The 18,330-nt window shown below is 43.3% G+C and overlaps 1 protein-coding gene across 1 annotated transcript; it reads right to left on the reverse strand.

The window, feature by feature from the left end:
- Positions 1-181: 181 nt before the first annotated feature.
- Positions 182-16,813, reverse strand: nwd1 (NACHT and WD repeat domain containing 1; the record flags this gene model as incomplete). The annotated part of the gene is made up of 20 exons (XM_084443843.1): positions 182-492; positions 1,426-1,531; positions 2,622-2,826; positions 4,579-4,927; positions 5,558-5,831; positions 6,180-6,328; positions 6,463-6,553; positions 6,799-6,948; positions 7,128-7,333; positions 7,610-7,732; positions 9,258-9,455; positions 9,717-9,881; positions 10,981-11,098; positions 11,656-11,815; positions 11,999-12,202; positions 12,295-13,612; positions 13,832-14,186; positions 14,498-14,614; positions 14,710-14,795; positions 16,696-16,813. The coding sequence occupies 20 exons, from the start codon at positions 16,811-16,813 to the stop codon at positions 182-184; spliced, it is 4,803 nt and encodes a 1,600-aa protein (XP_084299969.1).
- Positions 16,814-18,330: the final 1,517 nt, after the last annotated feature.

An 18,330-nucleotide genomic window follows, 5' to 3' on the forward strand; every position in this document is an offset into this window, starting at 1 on the left:
AACCCCTAGATTATAATTTTACATTTTAACCAAGGTTCTGAACATCCAAATGTCAACTATCATTGCAGAGCACTGTAGGTTATGAATACAGCAGGAGTTGAGCCCTTAACTGTAGTTTAAGAAGCGGCATGCTCTAGCAATTGAGCAATTAAAAAAGCAATTAACATGATAATAATTCCCTTCATAGCAATTGGCATGTGCCTGAGGGTTTAGACTTGAGCATGCCCATGAAGTTGAAGTTGAACTGGGCAGGATTGTAATCAGGGACATCTGAGATGACAGTGTGACGGTTTTCTGAATTCTTGTCCCGTGACGTGACCCTGTACTGGGCCTTGACATTCCGGAGTGGATTGTATTCCGGACTGATCTGATCCGGACACCGGAACCCTGCCTTGATGACGTAGCCCAGCTGGGATATTGCTACCAAACCGCTTCTTTGCGTCAACATTTTGATGACGGGAGCGTAAACGTACTGGACGTATAACAGATTCCCTAGGAAACATGGAAAGCACACGGTTCTAAGAGTTTTCACTCTCCTCCTGCTATATGAGGTACTAGCTATACCCCCTATACTGTAGATACAGTCTGACACACACAGATGGGCTTGGATCAATTAATCAATCAAAACCAGAAGATAATCCATAACCATAGTGAGAAATGTTTGTGAAAAAAATACAGTATAGCGTATATGACTGAGGTCACACAGGCTCTGGAAAAAAGTAAACTACTAGCCTTAACTCAAATGCAGGAATAACAAACTCTGAACATGTGCTATATACATGTAACACGTTTTAGTTTTGTTTCTATACTCCTCCAGTTTGGATTTGAATTTATAATTAATGACTGATATGGGGCTAAAATGCAGACTGTCAGCTTCAATTTAAGGGTATTTTCGTGATTACGTGATTTTTAGTCTCGGAGCCAGACTCTCTACGGAGGAGAGTTTGGACTTCAGCCGCTTAGAATTTGTAAAAGGAAGTTCTTAAAAAAACTCATCACTTCCTGTCCGGACTGTCTACTACTCTCTACGGAATTCCGACAGGATATCCGTCCGTTTTCTCCCCAACTTCCTTCAACAAAATTTCAGCGCCTGAATACCGTACTGTAGTAGACAATCCGGACAGGAAGTCAACTCGTCTGGCCCGTGAGACTGCGTGATTTTTGTTAACAACAGGGCTGTCCAGATTGCTATCAGATGTAGTACAGTAGTCCACTGGTGTGCTCAAAGATGCTGTGCCAAAGTGCAAAGAAATAATCCCGACATATTGCTTTGGTAGGTTTTGCAAACAGTTAAATTGAAGAACTACACACAAAATGGGTTGTAATTTCTTGACAGTTCACCACATATAGACACCCAAAACATGTCGCTGTCCAAATACCTTGTGAATGAACTCTAAATGGTCTAGCTTGTGTAGAGAGACTTACCTGTAGCAACATCCCAGACATTTATGGTTCTGTCCTGTGATCCTGTAAAGATGTACTGATCACTCTCAGAGAAGGCAGCACAGATGACCCCTTCAAAGAAGAACCCCTGTACATGAGAGGAAGTAAACATCAAAAGTGTTGATGCTACTGTACTGTATATTGGTTGTTGTTGCTAGTGGTTTGCTACGGTGCGGCGCGTAGCTTGGGCGGTAGAGCGGCCAGCTGGGGATCGGAAGATCCCCGGTTCGATCCCAGCTCCCGGCAGCTGCCGAAGTGTCCCTGAGCAAGACACTGAACAACAAAATTGCTCATGGATGGCGCGGTGGCTTGGTACGTTATTCCTGCATGGGCTATATCCCGGGCCTTTCTGTGTGGCGTTTGCTTATTCTACACATACTGTAGAACCCCAATATGAGGAACATGCAGACCTGTCCCTGTCCAGGATTTGGACTGTCCACTTGGACTTGCTCTCTGGGCGCCACTGATGAGGCTGCCCACTGCTCCTGGCTGCCCCTGGAGGAGGACACTGACCAGGCTGCCCACTGCTCCTGGCTGCCCCTGGAGGAGGACAGCTTGGATGGGAGAAATGCAGAGGAGAAATTCCACTGGCAGATGCATATGTGTTGCATGAGTGTGTTGTGTGTAGTGTGTCACCACTCATTCACCTGTGCATTCGTGTGTATCACTGCCGTGTGGCTAATCTAAATATATAGTAATAATAATTCTTTTTAGTGGCTTTTTGGGTCTTTCAGGAGGGGCAGGAGGTGCTGTTGGGGGGGACAGGACGCCTCTCTAAGGCAATGGTAGGGAAAACACTGGGCCCTCTTGACTTAGCCAAACTTAAAGTTAAAGTCCCAATGATTGTTACACACCCGACCTGAGGGTGGTGAAATTAGTTCTCCGCATTTGACCCATCATCCCCTGGGGGAGCGGTGAGCAGCAGCGGTGCCGCGCTCAGGAATCATTTGGTGATCTAACCCCCCCAATTCCAGCCCTTGATGCTGAGTGCCAAGCAGGGAGGCAATGGGTACCATTTTTTTTTATAGTCTTTGGTATGACTCGGCCGGGGATCGAACTCACAACTTCCCAGTCTCAGGGTGGATATATGGCCTCTGATCCATGATATGAAACAGAAAGTGAAAGCTCACAAGTGTAGGCTGATCTAGTAGGTTATCTACGGCCCTTGGTCATCTGACCTTGTTCTCCATGGTGTGATCCAGGACCAGGGGGGTCAACCCCCATAGTCTCTGCACGGCATCGTCTGAGCCCACCAGCGCATGTGCCCCCCAGTTGCTGGCTGTGATGCAGATCACCCTGCCATGGTGGCTCCCCAGGGACATGGCTGTGGCACTCTTGAAGTCATAGAGGGTCACCTCCCCACAGCCTGTGCCATAGAGAAGCCTAAAGGATATTTAGGAGAGGATGATTACTTTTTGGTCCAAGTTACAGCTGAATCCTGCGCCTTGTAATCAAGCAGACACCCACCCATAGACGTCCACCTACCCACACACACACACCTATAGACATCCACCTACTCACACACACACACACACACCCATATACATCCACCTACTCACACACACACACACACACACCCATAGACATCCACCTACTCACACACACACACACACCCATAGACATCCACCTACTCACACACACACACACACACCCACCCATAGACATCCACCTACTCACACACACACACACACACCTATAGACATCCACCTACCCACACACACATCTATAGACATCCACCTACCCACACACACATCTATAGACATCCACCTACCCACATACACACTTATAGACATCCACTTACCCACACACACACCTATAGACATCCACCTACTCACACACACACACACACCTATAGACATCCACCTACCCACACACACATCTATAGACATCCCCCTACCCACACACACACCTATAGACATCCACCTACCCACACACACATCTATAGACATCCCCCTACCCACACACACACCTATAGACATCCATCTACCCACATACACACCTATAGACATCCACCTACCCCCACACACACACCTATAGACATCCCCCTACCCACACACACATCTATAGACATCCACCTACCCACACACACACCTATAGACATCCACCTACCCCCACACACACACCTATAGACATCCACCTACCCACACACACACCTATAGACATCCACCTACCCACACACACACATCCACCCATAGACATCCCCCTACCCACACACACACCTATAGACATCCACCTCACCTCCCCCCCCACGCACACCTATAGACATCCCCCTACCCACACACACACCTATAGACATCCCCCTACCCACACACACACCCATAGACATCCCCCTACCCACACACACACCTATAGACATCCACCTCACCTCCCCCCCCACACACACCTATAGACATCCACCTACCCACATACACACTTATAGACATCCACCTACCCACACACACACCTATAGACATCCCCCTACCCACACACACACCTATAGACATCCACCTCACCTCCCCCCCACGCACACCTATAGACATCCACCTCCCCCCCACGCACACCTATAGACATCCACCTCACCTCCCCCCCCACACACACCTATAGACATCCCCCTACCCACACACACATCTATAGACATCCACCTACCCACACACACACCTATAGACATCCCCCTACCCACACACACAACCATGGTCAGCCCCTGAAGAGGTTTTGGGTTTAAATGCCTCAAAATGCTCAAGGCATGGTATAATCTTTTCTCACACATTTTGAAGTGGTTTATTGCAAAAGAGATGTTTTATTTCAATGAGACTAACCTTGTACATAAAGGCAGTCTATTCTTATGGTGGCCGCAAGAATAGCTGTGCTTGCTATTCTTACGGCACTGCTTCTATGGCCTCAACCCTAACCCCTCACCCTAACCCCTAACCCTCACCCAAATGTGTGTTTATGATAACTTTGAATTGATGGTTAATAGATGGCGGCCGTAAGAATAGACATGCCCGCTATTCTTACGACGGGTGCCACAACATTTAATCAATACAAAAAGATGCTGTAAGAATAGTCTCCAGCAGCCCACCCAAATACTACTTTAGCCCCCCACTCCCTCATTCACCAAGTGGTAAAAGTCTCTCACGACTGGCCTACAGTACATACCGACAGTCAGACAGAAGGACCATGGCCGACACCGGGGAGTGGAGGAGTGAAAGGGGGAACTTCTTGAAGGGCCCCTCCACGTTAGGGAGGCTGTCCCTGGCCGTGATCTCAAACAAACACACAGAGGCTTCATAAGCCACCACCAAGAATTTGTCCCGGGAGCCTACGGCCAAGCAGCGCACCCTGGGAAGAGTCTCAGGAGGGGGAATGCACAGGGTCTCCTGGGGGAAAGCTAAGGGGTAGATGAGGACAGTGCCCGTCTTGAGGCCACAGAACAGAAGGCGTTTGTGCTGGGCCAGCTCCAGGCAGCACACCTCAGCAGAGGTAGCCATGGTGTCCGTAAGGGAACCTTGATCGAACAGAGGAAGATCATTGCGTGTAGTTCAAATGCCAGACATTTCATGCATAATAACATTTTACTAGTGTTTTGTGAATGTATCATATTTGGACATGGAATTGTCATGATCAAATCAATTCTTCAAAAGTGTAATAATGCCAAAGGAATACATCCTGAAGGACTGGGCTGAGTTTCCCAGAGGCATCGTAGCGCTACGTTCATCGTAAGCTATGGCGTTCATCATAGCGCTATGATGAACGTAGCGCTACGATGCCTCTGGGAAACTCAGCCCTGGTCTGTTAGCACATCTATGGTACAGTATTGTAAACTTACTGTACCTAAAATGCCACGTAGCTCATAAAACAGCCATAAAAACAACACAAGACAACAATACACATATGTTTCTATATGTGTATTGTTGTCTTGTGTTGTTTTTATGGCTGTTTTATGAGCTACGTGGCATTTTAATTTCCTTCGGGATAAATAAAGTGAATCAAATCAAATCAAATCAAATATTACAGAAAATCTGATATGGCCTTATCTGTTCCATGATAAACAGATATAAAAAAAAAAAGCATGAAATAAGCCCTCATTACTGCTGGACAATCCCACCCTTTATTTCCAATAAAAGCCCAATCTTACCTGTGTGGCAGTTCCATGCCAAAACCTCTTTCTGGCCTTCACGTTTGACATAAAACACTGTGTCCCCATCGTTAGTGAGGGCGACGTGAGCGCAACCAGCAGGGATGCAGGCTTTGGGTTTGTGCTGAGGTTCATACTTCAGCTGCCACAGCTTGAGGTAGCTAGCGCCACTGGAGGCTGAGATGGCACCGCCCGCAAAGAGAGCCAAGGCACTGACGGGGGCTTCCATGCCATGTAAGGAGTCCAGAAGGATGCCAGTTGTTATGGACCAAGCCTGTGCAATATAAGGCAGGGTCAATGTGGATCTCACCTCTATAAGTAGACTACAGCATGGCCACCACGTCATTTTAAAGGTTATCTGTACTCTACACTTACTTTGTCCAATTAATTTGTTTCATAACATAACATAATGGTATATGACTAACAGTGGTATTGTGGTAGTATTGTCCAGCTTTGCTAGATAAACACTGCATGCAAACTACTATGAATCCATTACAATAAAGAAAGTGTAAAAGTTTAAAATGTAAAACATGTGGTGTCAGAAATTAAGTAAACTTAATCTAATAAATCAAAGTAAGTTTGAAGGAGTACAGGTAAAGCGTGAGATAAGTCCAGAACTGACCCGTATGGTTTGGTCTTCTGAGCCAGTCACTACCACTCGGTTATCCCTGGAGACGCACGCACACAGAACTGTGTCCTCATGCTGTAGGTCCAGGAACCTCTCTATGGAGTCCCTCTCTACGTGGAACAGGATCAACGTTCTCTCACAGCCTAGAGACACGGAGATGACAGTACAGGCCAAGAAAGACATCTTTTTGTCACACAGAGTTACTACTATTAATGTAGAGGCAGTGCTACAGTAAGTTATAATACTACCTGTACTACCTGTAAAAGTGCTACTGTACCTGCTAATAGTGTCTTCTCATCATCAGCAAGGGACAGAAAGGAGACATCGAGGCACAACTCTGTGACAGTCTTACTCGCACTGCTGTAAACCTAGAACAACGGACAACAAAACAATAAACTACAGCATTTAATTGTTAAACAATGACAAAGGATGAGGAAAAAGAAAGATGTCAGACAGGAAAAACCCTTGGAGGCAAAATTAAAATAACATTTTATTTCTGTACCTGATAGAGAAAGCCTTCCTTAGATGCTATGAGGATTCTTCCATGTTTTGGTAATGTAAGGGCTAATGTTAGGGTCACGCTTTGCTCAGAGGTTTCCAATTGAATTTGCACCATCTTGGCCTCATTGGACGGATAAGAAAATATGACAAGTCCTTTGTCTGACAGGGTCACGACTGCTCCATTCAACAGTCCCAGAATGACTGATTCAGCATCCATGACTTTGAAGGCTTCCTCTGCTGAATCCAGATGCCACGCTTTCATCTGCAAGGGAAAAACTAGTCGAGTCAAGTCCGAGCATGCAAACAAACAACTGAACCTAAATAGACAGGGAGAAACAAGACCTAGACCTGTAGGAGACAAATTAATTAGAAGCTTGATTCAAATCTTTCAGATACACTCATCGTCATAGTGAAGGGCTCAACCCTTCTTGAATGTCCTACCTGGTCTCTTGTGTAAGCAAAGATGAGTGCTTCCTCCTCAGACAGAAGTACATGTGCGATGGGAAGTGAGGAGTTAATGGATATAGCCTCTTGGATACAGTAAAGTTGCCTGCCACTCAACAAACTCCACTTCCTTAGAGTCCTGTCAGCAGCCAATGAGAGACAGCCTGTGCCTCTGTTAATCACTTTGATGCACAGAACTGTGGCTGTGGCACAAACACATACATGCAATCAAAGAACATGCAATCAAAGAACAACTCTCCTTACTATACTTTATTCTACAGACTACAACATACAAAAGACTATTTATATACTACTGTATATCGCTACTGCAGGTGTAAATAAGGAAACCTTTATTGCAAGTAAGGCAAGATTTACATTCTGAAATCTCGTACTTAAAACTGAATACTGATACCTAATACCTAAGGTACCTAATACTGAAGATGTTTTATACAAATATAATTTGAACAGTTCCTTGTCACCTGTGTGTCCGACTAGATTGTGTATAACGTCAAGGTCCTCCAGGTCCCAGATGATCACCTTGCCGTCCTCGGAGCCAGCCGCTAGTACACCGGTCTGGCAGCAAACATCAAGAGCACTGATCCCTTTCAGCACAAGAGAAACGCCTTTTACTGACAATCACCCTAATGCCCTAGTTATTTATTACTTAATCAGATTTATTTATCTATTCATTAACACGCAGCCACTAGTCTTCCTGAGGCTTTAATATAAAACGTACTTTTGATTTTATCTGACAGATATCTACATCAGTGGATGTTTATACAGTGTTGATATACCTTCACTTTCCATATTTTGTTACAGCCTTATTCCAAATGGATTAAATTCATTTTTTTCCTCAAAGTTTTACACACAATACCCCATAATGACAAAGTGAACACAGCCATTTTCAGATCTCTCCAGAGATGTTCAACTGGGTTCAAGTCTGGGCTCAGGCTGGGCTACTCAAGGACATTCACTGACTTGTCCCTAAGCCACTTCTTTGTTGTCTTGGTTGTGTGCTTAGGGTCATTTTCCTGTTGGAACGTGAACCTTCACATGAGTCTGTGGTCCAGAGCACTCTGGAGCAGGTTTTCATCAAAGATCTCTCTTTGCTGCATTCATCTTTCCCTCGATCCTGACTAGTCTCCCAGTTTCTACTGCTGAAAAACCTCCCCACAGCATGATGCTGCCACCACCATGCTTCATTGTAGGGATGGTATTGGCCAGGTGATGAGCAGTGCCTGGTTTCATCCCGACATGACGCTTCAGGCCAAAAAGTTCAATCTTGGTTTCATCAGAGAATTTGTTTCTCATGGTCTGAGAGTCCTTTAGGTGCCTTTTGGCAAACTCCAAGTGGGCTGTCATGTGCCTTTTACTGAGGAGTGGCTTTGGTCTGGCTACTCTACCATAAAGGCCTGATTGGTGGAGTGCTGCAGAGATGGTTGTCCTTCTGGAAGGTTCTCCCATCTCCACAGAGGAACACTAAAGCTGTCAGAGTGACCAACGGGTTCTTGGTCACCTCCCTGACCAAGGACCTTCACGCCCGATTGCTCAGTTTGGCTGGGCGGCCAGCTCTATGAAGAGTCCTGGTGGTTCCAAACTTCTTCGATTTACGAATGATGGAGACCACTGTGTTTGTTGGGACCTTCAATGCTGCAAAAACTGCTTTTTCTGTACCCTTCCCCAGATCTGTACCTCGGTACGATCCCGTCTCGAAGGTCTACAGACGGTACCTTTGACTTCATGGCTTGGTTTGTGCTCCAGCCAAGTTGTAGAAACATTTCAAGGCATAGCAAAGGGAGTGAATACATATACTGTATTTAATACATTCGCAAAAAAATCAAAAAAAACTTTTTTCACTTTGTCATTATGGGGTATTGTGTGTAGAATTCTGAGGAAAAAAATAATTTAATGAATCTATTTTGGAATAAGACTGTAACATAACAAAATGTGGAAAAAGTGAATGGATATGGATGCGCTGTAGGTATTATGGGTTCGGTATAGACAACAAATTGACTAATTTCAGCGGGGAAATTATGTAGTGTACTTTGGTTGTCAATTGCTATTCATTCCCTTGCAAGAGGAACAAAGAAGCAATATCTTTATTACGGTATGAAATTAAAATAGAACCTTTTTGGAAACCAGATAGTGTTGTCTTTAGTGCCCCTCCTGGAGACTGGAAGAAACTGCACTTGGGGACTAGGACGGGCTCCGGACAGGACATCAGCCAATCCTGACTCTGGGAGCAGAGCTGTCCAATCAGTGATGGGTACACCTCTGCCAATGAGTGGAGCCTGGCATAGAGCTCAGTGAAAAATAGGGAGCGGTCTTTGGAGATTGAAGAAGTTGCAGAAAGATGTTTGGTCAAACTCAATGTTAAATGAAAGTTACAGATTGCGACTTTAATTGAATGCATTATTGTTCATCCTTATTGACTCAATCTATTTTCTCTATCTCAAAGGCTGTCTGAATAGGAAAGCATTTCTCCCTCTATGTATGCCTTTCTATTGAAGGACAAGGTGAAAGGGGAGAACAAATTCAAATCTCCACCTGACCTCCTCCAGAGAGCTCTGAGAAGAAAACTTATACCAATATGTCCATCCAGGAAATCCAGGGTGGGCTTCAGGAGTATGAGCGTGTCTCGGATCAGCCGTGTCTCAGTGCAGTCCATGAGGTGAATACAGAGAGACAGGTCCTGAATGACACTGGCCACTCCACAGGTCAGGGTCTTACAGTACAGCCACTCAGTACTACCTGTGGATTGGAAAATCTGTTTAAAAACACTTTGGGGAAATAAGTTACAGTTAGGTGCCGGTGATTAGGTGCTTATGTTATCTCCTCCAATGAGGGAAAATGCACCTGTAATCCGACTAAGTAAACTTGCATTTACTTTAGACAAGTAAAAATGACTTATTTGCTAATGTAGCATTTGTGTAAACAAATATCTCTTATGCATTGTATCCACAGATTTCTCCTATGTATTCTCTCCTTAGCGCTTTGATTAGCATTAGCAGATCGTCTAGTGGAAAGTATAGGGGCTAGAGCATACCATCCAAAACTCACCAAAAATACATTCAAATTGAAAAGGTAAAGAGAAAGATGTAGAGAGTGTAGTTCTCTGTGTAGATGAGATGAGAGTGTAGATTGGCCATGCGTTCGAATTCTAACAATTGCTTCAATGGGCCGATAGACTTTCAAGTCAATATTTAGTGTAGCAAACAATTTGAATGTCTTTTTTATTTTTATTTTTGAGAGTTCTGGAGGCAATGCTCTATCTCCCTATACTTTCCACTAGCAAGGTAGCTAATGCTAACGGAGCTAACACGGATTCTGAGAAGTTCCCAGATTACAGTCATAGTTTCCTCGATACCCATTTAATTCTCTCCCATTTAATTCTCTTTTTCTCATGTCCGTCCATCCATCCACCCCCCTTTCACTACATATTTTTCTTTATCTCTCCATCTTGGCTGATAATAATATTCAACCCACAATTTACACTTGCGTTAGGGATATGGATTTGTGTTATTATATTCAGGATATTTAAAATGGATGTGGGATATTTCGAAATAGATTTCTAGAAAAAGTAATTAGATTTTTTTTTTCAAGTAGCTTTTAATACTTCAATAAAGTAGAGTAAATGTTTTTTGCTTTTAACTTTGAAATGACCCAATACTATTAAGGACTACAGATGGAATGTAGCTTTTAGCTAAATCTGGTGCGCCCATCTTTTTGTTTCATGCAAACATTTAATGAACGTGCACATTGTCCTATTAAATAAACTTAAACTAAACTATTCGAATCACATTTTTAATTATAAATATTGAATTCATTTCAACCCAGGTCTGGACCTTACCAATGACCTCCTGACGTAGCTCATCCCAGAAGCCTGCATTGATTAGATGGTAGGGCAGCTCCTGCAGCTTCCTGATGTTAGCTAGGCCTTCAGCCAACCACAGGGGCTGAGGGGAAACCTACAATATTGCAGTAAGTTGAAGCAAATAAAAAACATCAACAATAGGATAATGTTGATTAACTTCACAGTAGCATTTTCCATGCTTGTTTTTTTTAATTAATTTTTAATGTAGTGTAGCTGTTTAATTTCTGTACTGCCAGTCATACTCTTAAACACTGATATGAAATGTGAATTTCATTCATTCGTTCAAAGGTCTGTGTATGTTACATTCCATTCCAATTCCTCATACTGAAGTACTGTAGGTATATGGTTTATGTTTCACATCACTCAACCTCATTGGACGACACTTTTCAAACAGCTCTGATTGGACGACAACCTGATCCTGTGTGACACGTCTGTATAGAAAATGGCTGCTAATTGGTTCCAAATTCTGAAAAATCACAACTCAACATACTGGTCTAAAAAGTGTAAGAAAGTCATTCGGATTGTTGATTGTGCTTGAACAAACCACTTCTTTATCTTTCTTTCTTTTTTTTTTTTTACCTCAGACCAAAAACTTTTGCATAGAAAATATAAATTAAGCTTGTTATTGCTTGATCTAGCATTTTTAAATACCTTTCGGTCAGCAATCATTGGCACCTTCAAAGTTGGCAGCATGATAGGTTTGAGTTTACCCCGGCTCCAGTGACCCAATAAGTTCTCGGCCAAGACCCTGTGTCTTTGACGCCGCTGCTCTGTGCCCAGGTACCTTTCCTCCACCATCTCAGTCATCTGCCTGAAAGAAACACAGAGGATGCAAATGTGTGCTAAACAACATCAAACTTTATCACAGCCATCCCCACCCCATCCCACACTCACACACTCACACGCAAACACACAGTCTACAACAAGACTTACATGTCTGTACAGTAGACCCTGTAGACGACTTTGATCGAGATAACTACAAAGCCATCGTTACCTGTGCTGGAAGCTGAGCAGCATCATGCCATAGGCCTGTCGCTCCACTAGCTGGTCTCCCAGGTCATGTCTGAGGCGAGCCCACAGTAGAGAAGGGAGGCGGATAACCCTGGGGTTGGGTGGGAGAGAGTACTGATAGACCTCAGCCATCACATCATTATCAAGGGACAATAGGTCCCGGAGTTCTGCCTCTAACAAACCATTCCTGGGGAATAGAAAGAGCAGAATTGCCTCTTAAATCTAATCTATCTGCAGTTTATTGTTCTACACAAAGTGATGTCTGTTTATACTCCCCACCTCGCTGCAGTGATGTAACCTAGTGCAGCACCAACCATTCGCTTCCCATGCCTCTTCTCCAGACCATGGAACATCTGTGACATCACTTCCTGTGGGCTGCTACCCAGACAAAGCTCCTTTAGGGGCGTATAGGAAGCCCATCGTTTGGCCATTTCCAGAGTCAGCATCAGATGCAGAGGGTTGCCACACTTCTCAAAGCTAGAAAGTATGGCATCACACTGTTCAGAGGTCAGGGTTCTTTGCACAGCTCTCATGTAGGCATCGATGATCTCTTTACCCTCCTCATGTGACAGAGGCTCAATCTCAAAAAAATGTCCAGGTGCGTCAATCATTTGCTGAAGATCGAGTGCAGTTTTAGTTTTGGTGGAGACCACCAAATGGACATTGGGTGGGATATCTTTCGGTAGCCAATACAGTTTGTGAGCGTGGTTGACCTCGGACAGTTGGTCCAGGGAGTCAAGTATGAGAAGCAACATGTCACCTTGTTGGGAAACCTTATCTAAAAGGCAGTGGAAGAATCCTACTAGCTCTAGGTGTGTGTTAGCAATTAGTGGGGTTGGCAGTGGCAAACAGAAGGCGGCACAAATCTGTGTACAGACACTACGGAGGACACAGTCCACATCTGCTCTGGGTGGAGGCACAATGCCCAACAACCTGACCATCACAACAGCCCTGGAGTCCAGGACATGGCGCATTTCCTGCGCTAACTTACACAGCAGTGCTGTTTTGCCCATGCCCGCATCTCCATAGACTATCAGGGGTCCGTGGCGAGTGTTGGTCGACTCCCACATGGTCAGGCACACCTTACCCAGAAGCCCCTCCCTGCCACAGAACCCAGTACACATGGTGGTGCTTAACGCCGTGTGAAGGCGAACTTCCTCGATCACCTGTGACCAGTTTTCCTCCCCTTCCTTCTCACTTCCTTTACCCCCACATCTCTTCCCTTCCACTCCAAGTCCCACCGGGGATCCAACTTTCCTGAGGACCCTAGCCTTCATCTGGGAGACAAACTGCTCGCACATGCTGTCCAGGTAATTGGCGTGCTCCTTGCGTTCAGGGTTGATGACACCCTTGCTCAGCTCCACACAGTGCAAGTTGAGGATGCCTGGCAAAGAAGCATAGAGGCTTGACTTAAGCTCCACAAGGAGGTCTCTGGCCTCTGTGTCTAATATGCCATCTGCAGTCATGTCTATGTGTTGGGCCAAGCGCTTGGACCTCACATCCCTCATGTGCAGCCGAGGGAGCTCTCGCACGAAGACGATGGCCGAGATCTCACTGTCCTGCCCTCGCAGACCCGCCTCAATCTCGCTCTCTGTCACTATGGATGTGGAAGAGAAAAGATGGCCAGAAATTAGTTGATTTGATCTGTGAATACAGCTGCTTTTAAAATATAGGCAACCTGTCTAATAAAATCTACAGAGCTAAAAAGCTGTAATGGAGTTATGAATCAAAATATGGATAATATACACAGTAATATATCTTATTTTTCATTGGCAAAAAAATAAAATAAAAATCTGTTACATTGAGAGGCTCTGACCAGATTTGAAGAACTGGCGTTTCTGCTCAGTAGTGATATCCCTGTCTTTTTCAGCCTGTGTTGCAGCAGTGCGTAGGAGTTTCAATAGTTTGGCTTCTATGTACTGCCAGGAAAGGACATCTTTGTCCCGCTGTGGCCCACTCTCAGGTCGAAGGTCATCGTAGTGTGGCAAATGATTTGTGATTGGTTGAAGGACGTACACGGGCGGACGGGCATTGTTATCTTTCAAAAACCATTGGTTGAGTATCTTCAGCTCTACTTGGTCCTGTGATAGTTTTGACACAAGCATTTTGAATATCTTTTCTGGGATAGTACGAGGGACAGGGCGGTGACCATACCTGCTCCCCAGCAGGGCCTTCAGAGACATGGGGAAAGAGAAAAAGAAAGAAGTCTGATTGGATTCCAAGGAAGAAATCTCTTATTCCAAGAAAGCCTTACAGTCTCTTACAGTTTTCCAGAGACTGGGCATCATTCTTTTTATTTTCTAGATAAAATAATCTGGAGAATTACTAATTTCAACTACTAATTTCCAAATTTGGGTGATGCCTATGTCATATTCTCATATTCTCATGCAAAATACAATTTAAAATCCTAGAAATCTTGTTTTTTATTTTTACAAAGCCTTTAAACCATTCATATGAATCCTGTGGTCTGAGCAACACTCACAATGAAACTTGGACCAACTGACATTTTTTTGCAAGCCTCAATCTCCTTGAGGCACAATTCTGTGGTCATGTGGTCTGTTGCGATTGCATCCTGTAGGCCCCATCTCATATCTACAACCTTCAACAGAAGTGTCAGTATACTTTATATTTTTAAACAGAAATCACAGCAGAAATCACCTTATTCTGGAGATGTACAGTAGGTACTGTACTTACCTCAAAGACCAAACCTAAACTCTGGCAAAAGGTTTGGAGTTCTGGATAGGCTTTATCATATAAGGCACTTCTCTCACTGCTCATATCTGCCAATAGACACATCATAGAAACAGATTCATCTTGCAGTGTAGGAAGTCAATGCTAGGGATCAAAGACATTCGTCCACTGTACATCAGCAATATGATCAACACATCAAACACCAGGAATAAGTTGGGGCCAGGCATTTTGCAGAGGAAGAAGAGGAAGAGGAGAAGACAAAAGTCAAATACATGAGGGTCTCTGCCCAGACCCTAATTATTTAAAACATATTAAATTACAATATCTTTAAAATCATATGTCTGAAATCTACACAATACAACACCTGAGCAGGCATTAGCATGTTTATTCAGCATTACCCAGGGCTTGAACTCACAACCTTCCACACCAAGAGAAAGTCATGATCCTGTTGAGCTACCTGCCAAGTGGTAGTTTGGTCTTTCCTTGGCCTTCTAATAATAATCTATAAATCAATCAGTCAATCAATCAATCAATCAATCAATCAATCAATCAATCAATCAATCAAGTGATAAACTAGCTGGGGTTTGAAATGTTTTTGGCTTGTCTTGCTGATTGCAGATTAAGTGCAGGTGTGGTCAATCAGAGACAATGTGCAGTGCAGTTTAAGTGCAGTCCATTTACACAGGTGTATCTATTTGTCTGATTGGCTCTACTGCATAGGATCCTATGCAATCAGACGAATAGATACACCTGTGTAGAAACAAGATGGTCGTATCTAGGACTACATTTTCCCTAAGCCCTATTGCACTTTTCTTAAAACGCTCAGTGTTGCAGTGGACCAGGTCAAGTTAGTTTGAGGAGCGTGTCAGGCGGTGGCTGATGGCTGATCGCTCAGGTGGTACTTTATGTAACTAGTGTTTGCGTTATGAAACGTACTGCAACAACTTTGTAGTTGTCATGATTTGTGCTTGATGGGTAGGCTATAAAAATCAAATTATTTTTTATTTAACTTGAGTGTTACATTTGTGATTGCATTATAATTCAATATAAAATATGGTTTGATGCATCAACTGCATTTTAAAGCATTTCTCCTTAATCATAGTATCAATGCACCTTTAACTACAACACAACATGGCATGCAGAATATAAGAAATACGTTTTGTCTGAAAATGATTACAGCATAAATTCCTATAAATAATTACTAATAGATTCTAAATTGTGTGAATTACCCTAAGAGTGTACCCTTTGTCAATAAGACAAATCTGTCATTAAAAGGTTTTCCCTCATTATTGGTACTAAATCGGTATATACAGTAGGATAATGTTTTATAGGTTTACGATCACATTCATCATATTCAATCTATTAGCCTACCTGCCATACAAATTTTACAAAATTCCATTAAGTTATGGGGGAAAAATCAGATCTGTATATATTACCTCCCTTTGCAATCCTATCTCAGAGTTCCTAAACCATTTCCACCAGAACATAATGCATTTCCAGGAATTGAGTTTACAAATTGAGTTTAAAGGAGAATGCTCGTTTTTGACAACCTGGATTTTATGAATCGACAGTTGTGATTCCCCAAATGCGTGCTGGAGCAAGTGGGGAAAGGCGTTTAAAGATCATATTACAGAGGCTAAAGACCACATATTTGAAAACCACAACAAGGCCTCGCTTTGGGGAATCTCAACTGTCGATTCATACAATCAGATTGATGAAAACAACCATTTAGCGGCGAAAATAGATTTTTAGAAGCTGCATTCTCGGTGCCCCGTCCACCGCCATTACATGGATATACTGGCTCGCGCTGGATTTTAAATTTCTTCTACATGCCTCTGAACTACACCAAAGTGATCTCGGTGAGTCAAACGTCTTATAATATGTCGTAGATAAGGTCCAGGTTGTCAAAAACAAGCATTCTTCTTTAAACTCATGCCACAATAAACTGATCACATTGTACATAACACATTAAAATAAAGGTACATTTACCTGTGAACGAGGAGCTGATGAAGACTCGGACCACATTGGAGAGAGGTTCTAGTCCCTTAGTTGACTGACCTCTCAGTACCTCCATTGACTGTTTTCCTATTGGAGTCAGAGCAGTCATCCTCATCAATCACCGTCCCTTAAATACCCTCGGATCTCACAAGCCCCAATGCTCCGAGCAGAACCAGACCTAGAAAGGACCTGTCAGATAGTTAGACACCACAAAAGTAAAGCGGCATAAAGGCCCATGCCCTTCACTTGAAGTGAACCATCCAAATATGCATGCAACAAATATTTCCTTACATTGTCTAAGCTTTTCAGTCACTACACAAGTCACCTTTTCAAATGGCACACTGCAACTGTACTGAGACACTGTTTTTTTTCTCTCCCCTCCAATCATATTCGTCAGTTGAATCTCAGAGGCATCACTCCAAGACAACGGTTGACTGCTCGGTGTTCCTGGCAGGGGCGAGCCGGCCCCCAGGGGCCGAGGATGAGGTGCTGAGGGGGTGAGGTGCAGCTGGGGCTCATCATTAATTGCAAAGATGATGAGGGGAAAGGTTGGCTGAGGTTAACCCTTTTAACCCTGAAAATAAAGTGACAACATTTCGAATATTAATTGGATTTTCCCTATAATACTAGAAAGCGCAGTTTCTCAGCGTTCATCAAGTGTTGGAGTGAGGAATTTTTTTGATTTGTTAGATTTTTTTAAAAATATTATTAAATATTTGTTAGATATTTTTAAATGTTGCCGGTGACGTGGTCGTATTAAAAGCGTTAATGGAGCTCTTGCAGCTGTGTTTAGGAGCTAATGGACAAAATAAATCTTATCTATGAATTAAGAATACAGTATTTGTGTTGTCCTCATTCTGGGACACAATTGACAGCTTCAGAGTGTAGGTTGTTTTCAATGGAATGAAGTCATCATGACAAATCACAAACACTATATTTGTAGAGGAACTGTATTGAGTGGGTTCCTTTTCAAATGAATAAATAGACCTGTCTAAGTTTGTAACTTCCATAAAAGATATATAATCATTAATAAAGGATCACTTTGCACATTGTTTTCCAAATGACAAATTAAAATAAAATGTATTGAACTTTGTTGTCCTGGTTTCAGTGAGCATCATGTTTGTTCAACTGCAGTAGCCTAAAGCTATTTTGACACAATTTCATCATGAGGATATTTACCTGCTAGTTGAGATCATTCAGTCTGAGGTAAGAGTTGGACTGGTTTGTCCTCTGGCTACTTGTAATAATAATGCAATACTGTCCACTTGAGGTGAAAGGTTGTCCGTTTCATATCTTTTGATGCATTGATTTATTCATTTTTGCTCCGATGACATCTTCATAATTCAAAAGATGGTGTGAATCGAGAGAAAATTACTTAAGCTCAAGCCTCTGGGTTTATAAATCCTGTGTAAACAGGACCAGACAGACCATAATAAGGGCAATCAAGTAGAATCCCTATTCCTTTTCCTCACAGACAAAACACCTAGAATCAGAAGGAAAAGGGCGGACTACAGTGTGACATCAGACTTTAGTACTCTTTTATTTCTATGGAAACACACACTGGCATCCACCCAGCCAGTATCCAACAGCAGTCAACAGGGTACTTAAGTCCATCCGTCACATTGT

Source organism: Borostomias antarcticus, assembly GCF_949987555.1.
Source record: "Borostomias antarcticus genome assembly, chromosome: 10".
In the NCBI taxonomy this organism is placed as follows: domain Eukaryota; kingdom Metazoa; phylum Chordata; class Actinopteri; order Stomiiformes; family Stomiidae; genus Borostomias; species Borostomias antarcticus.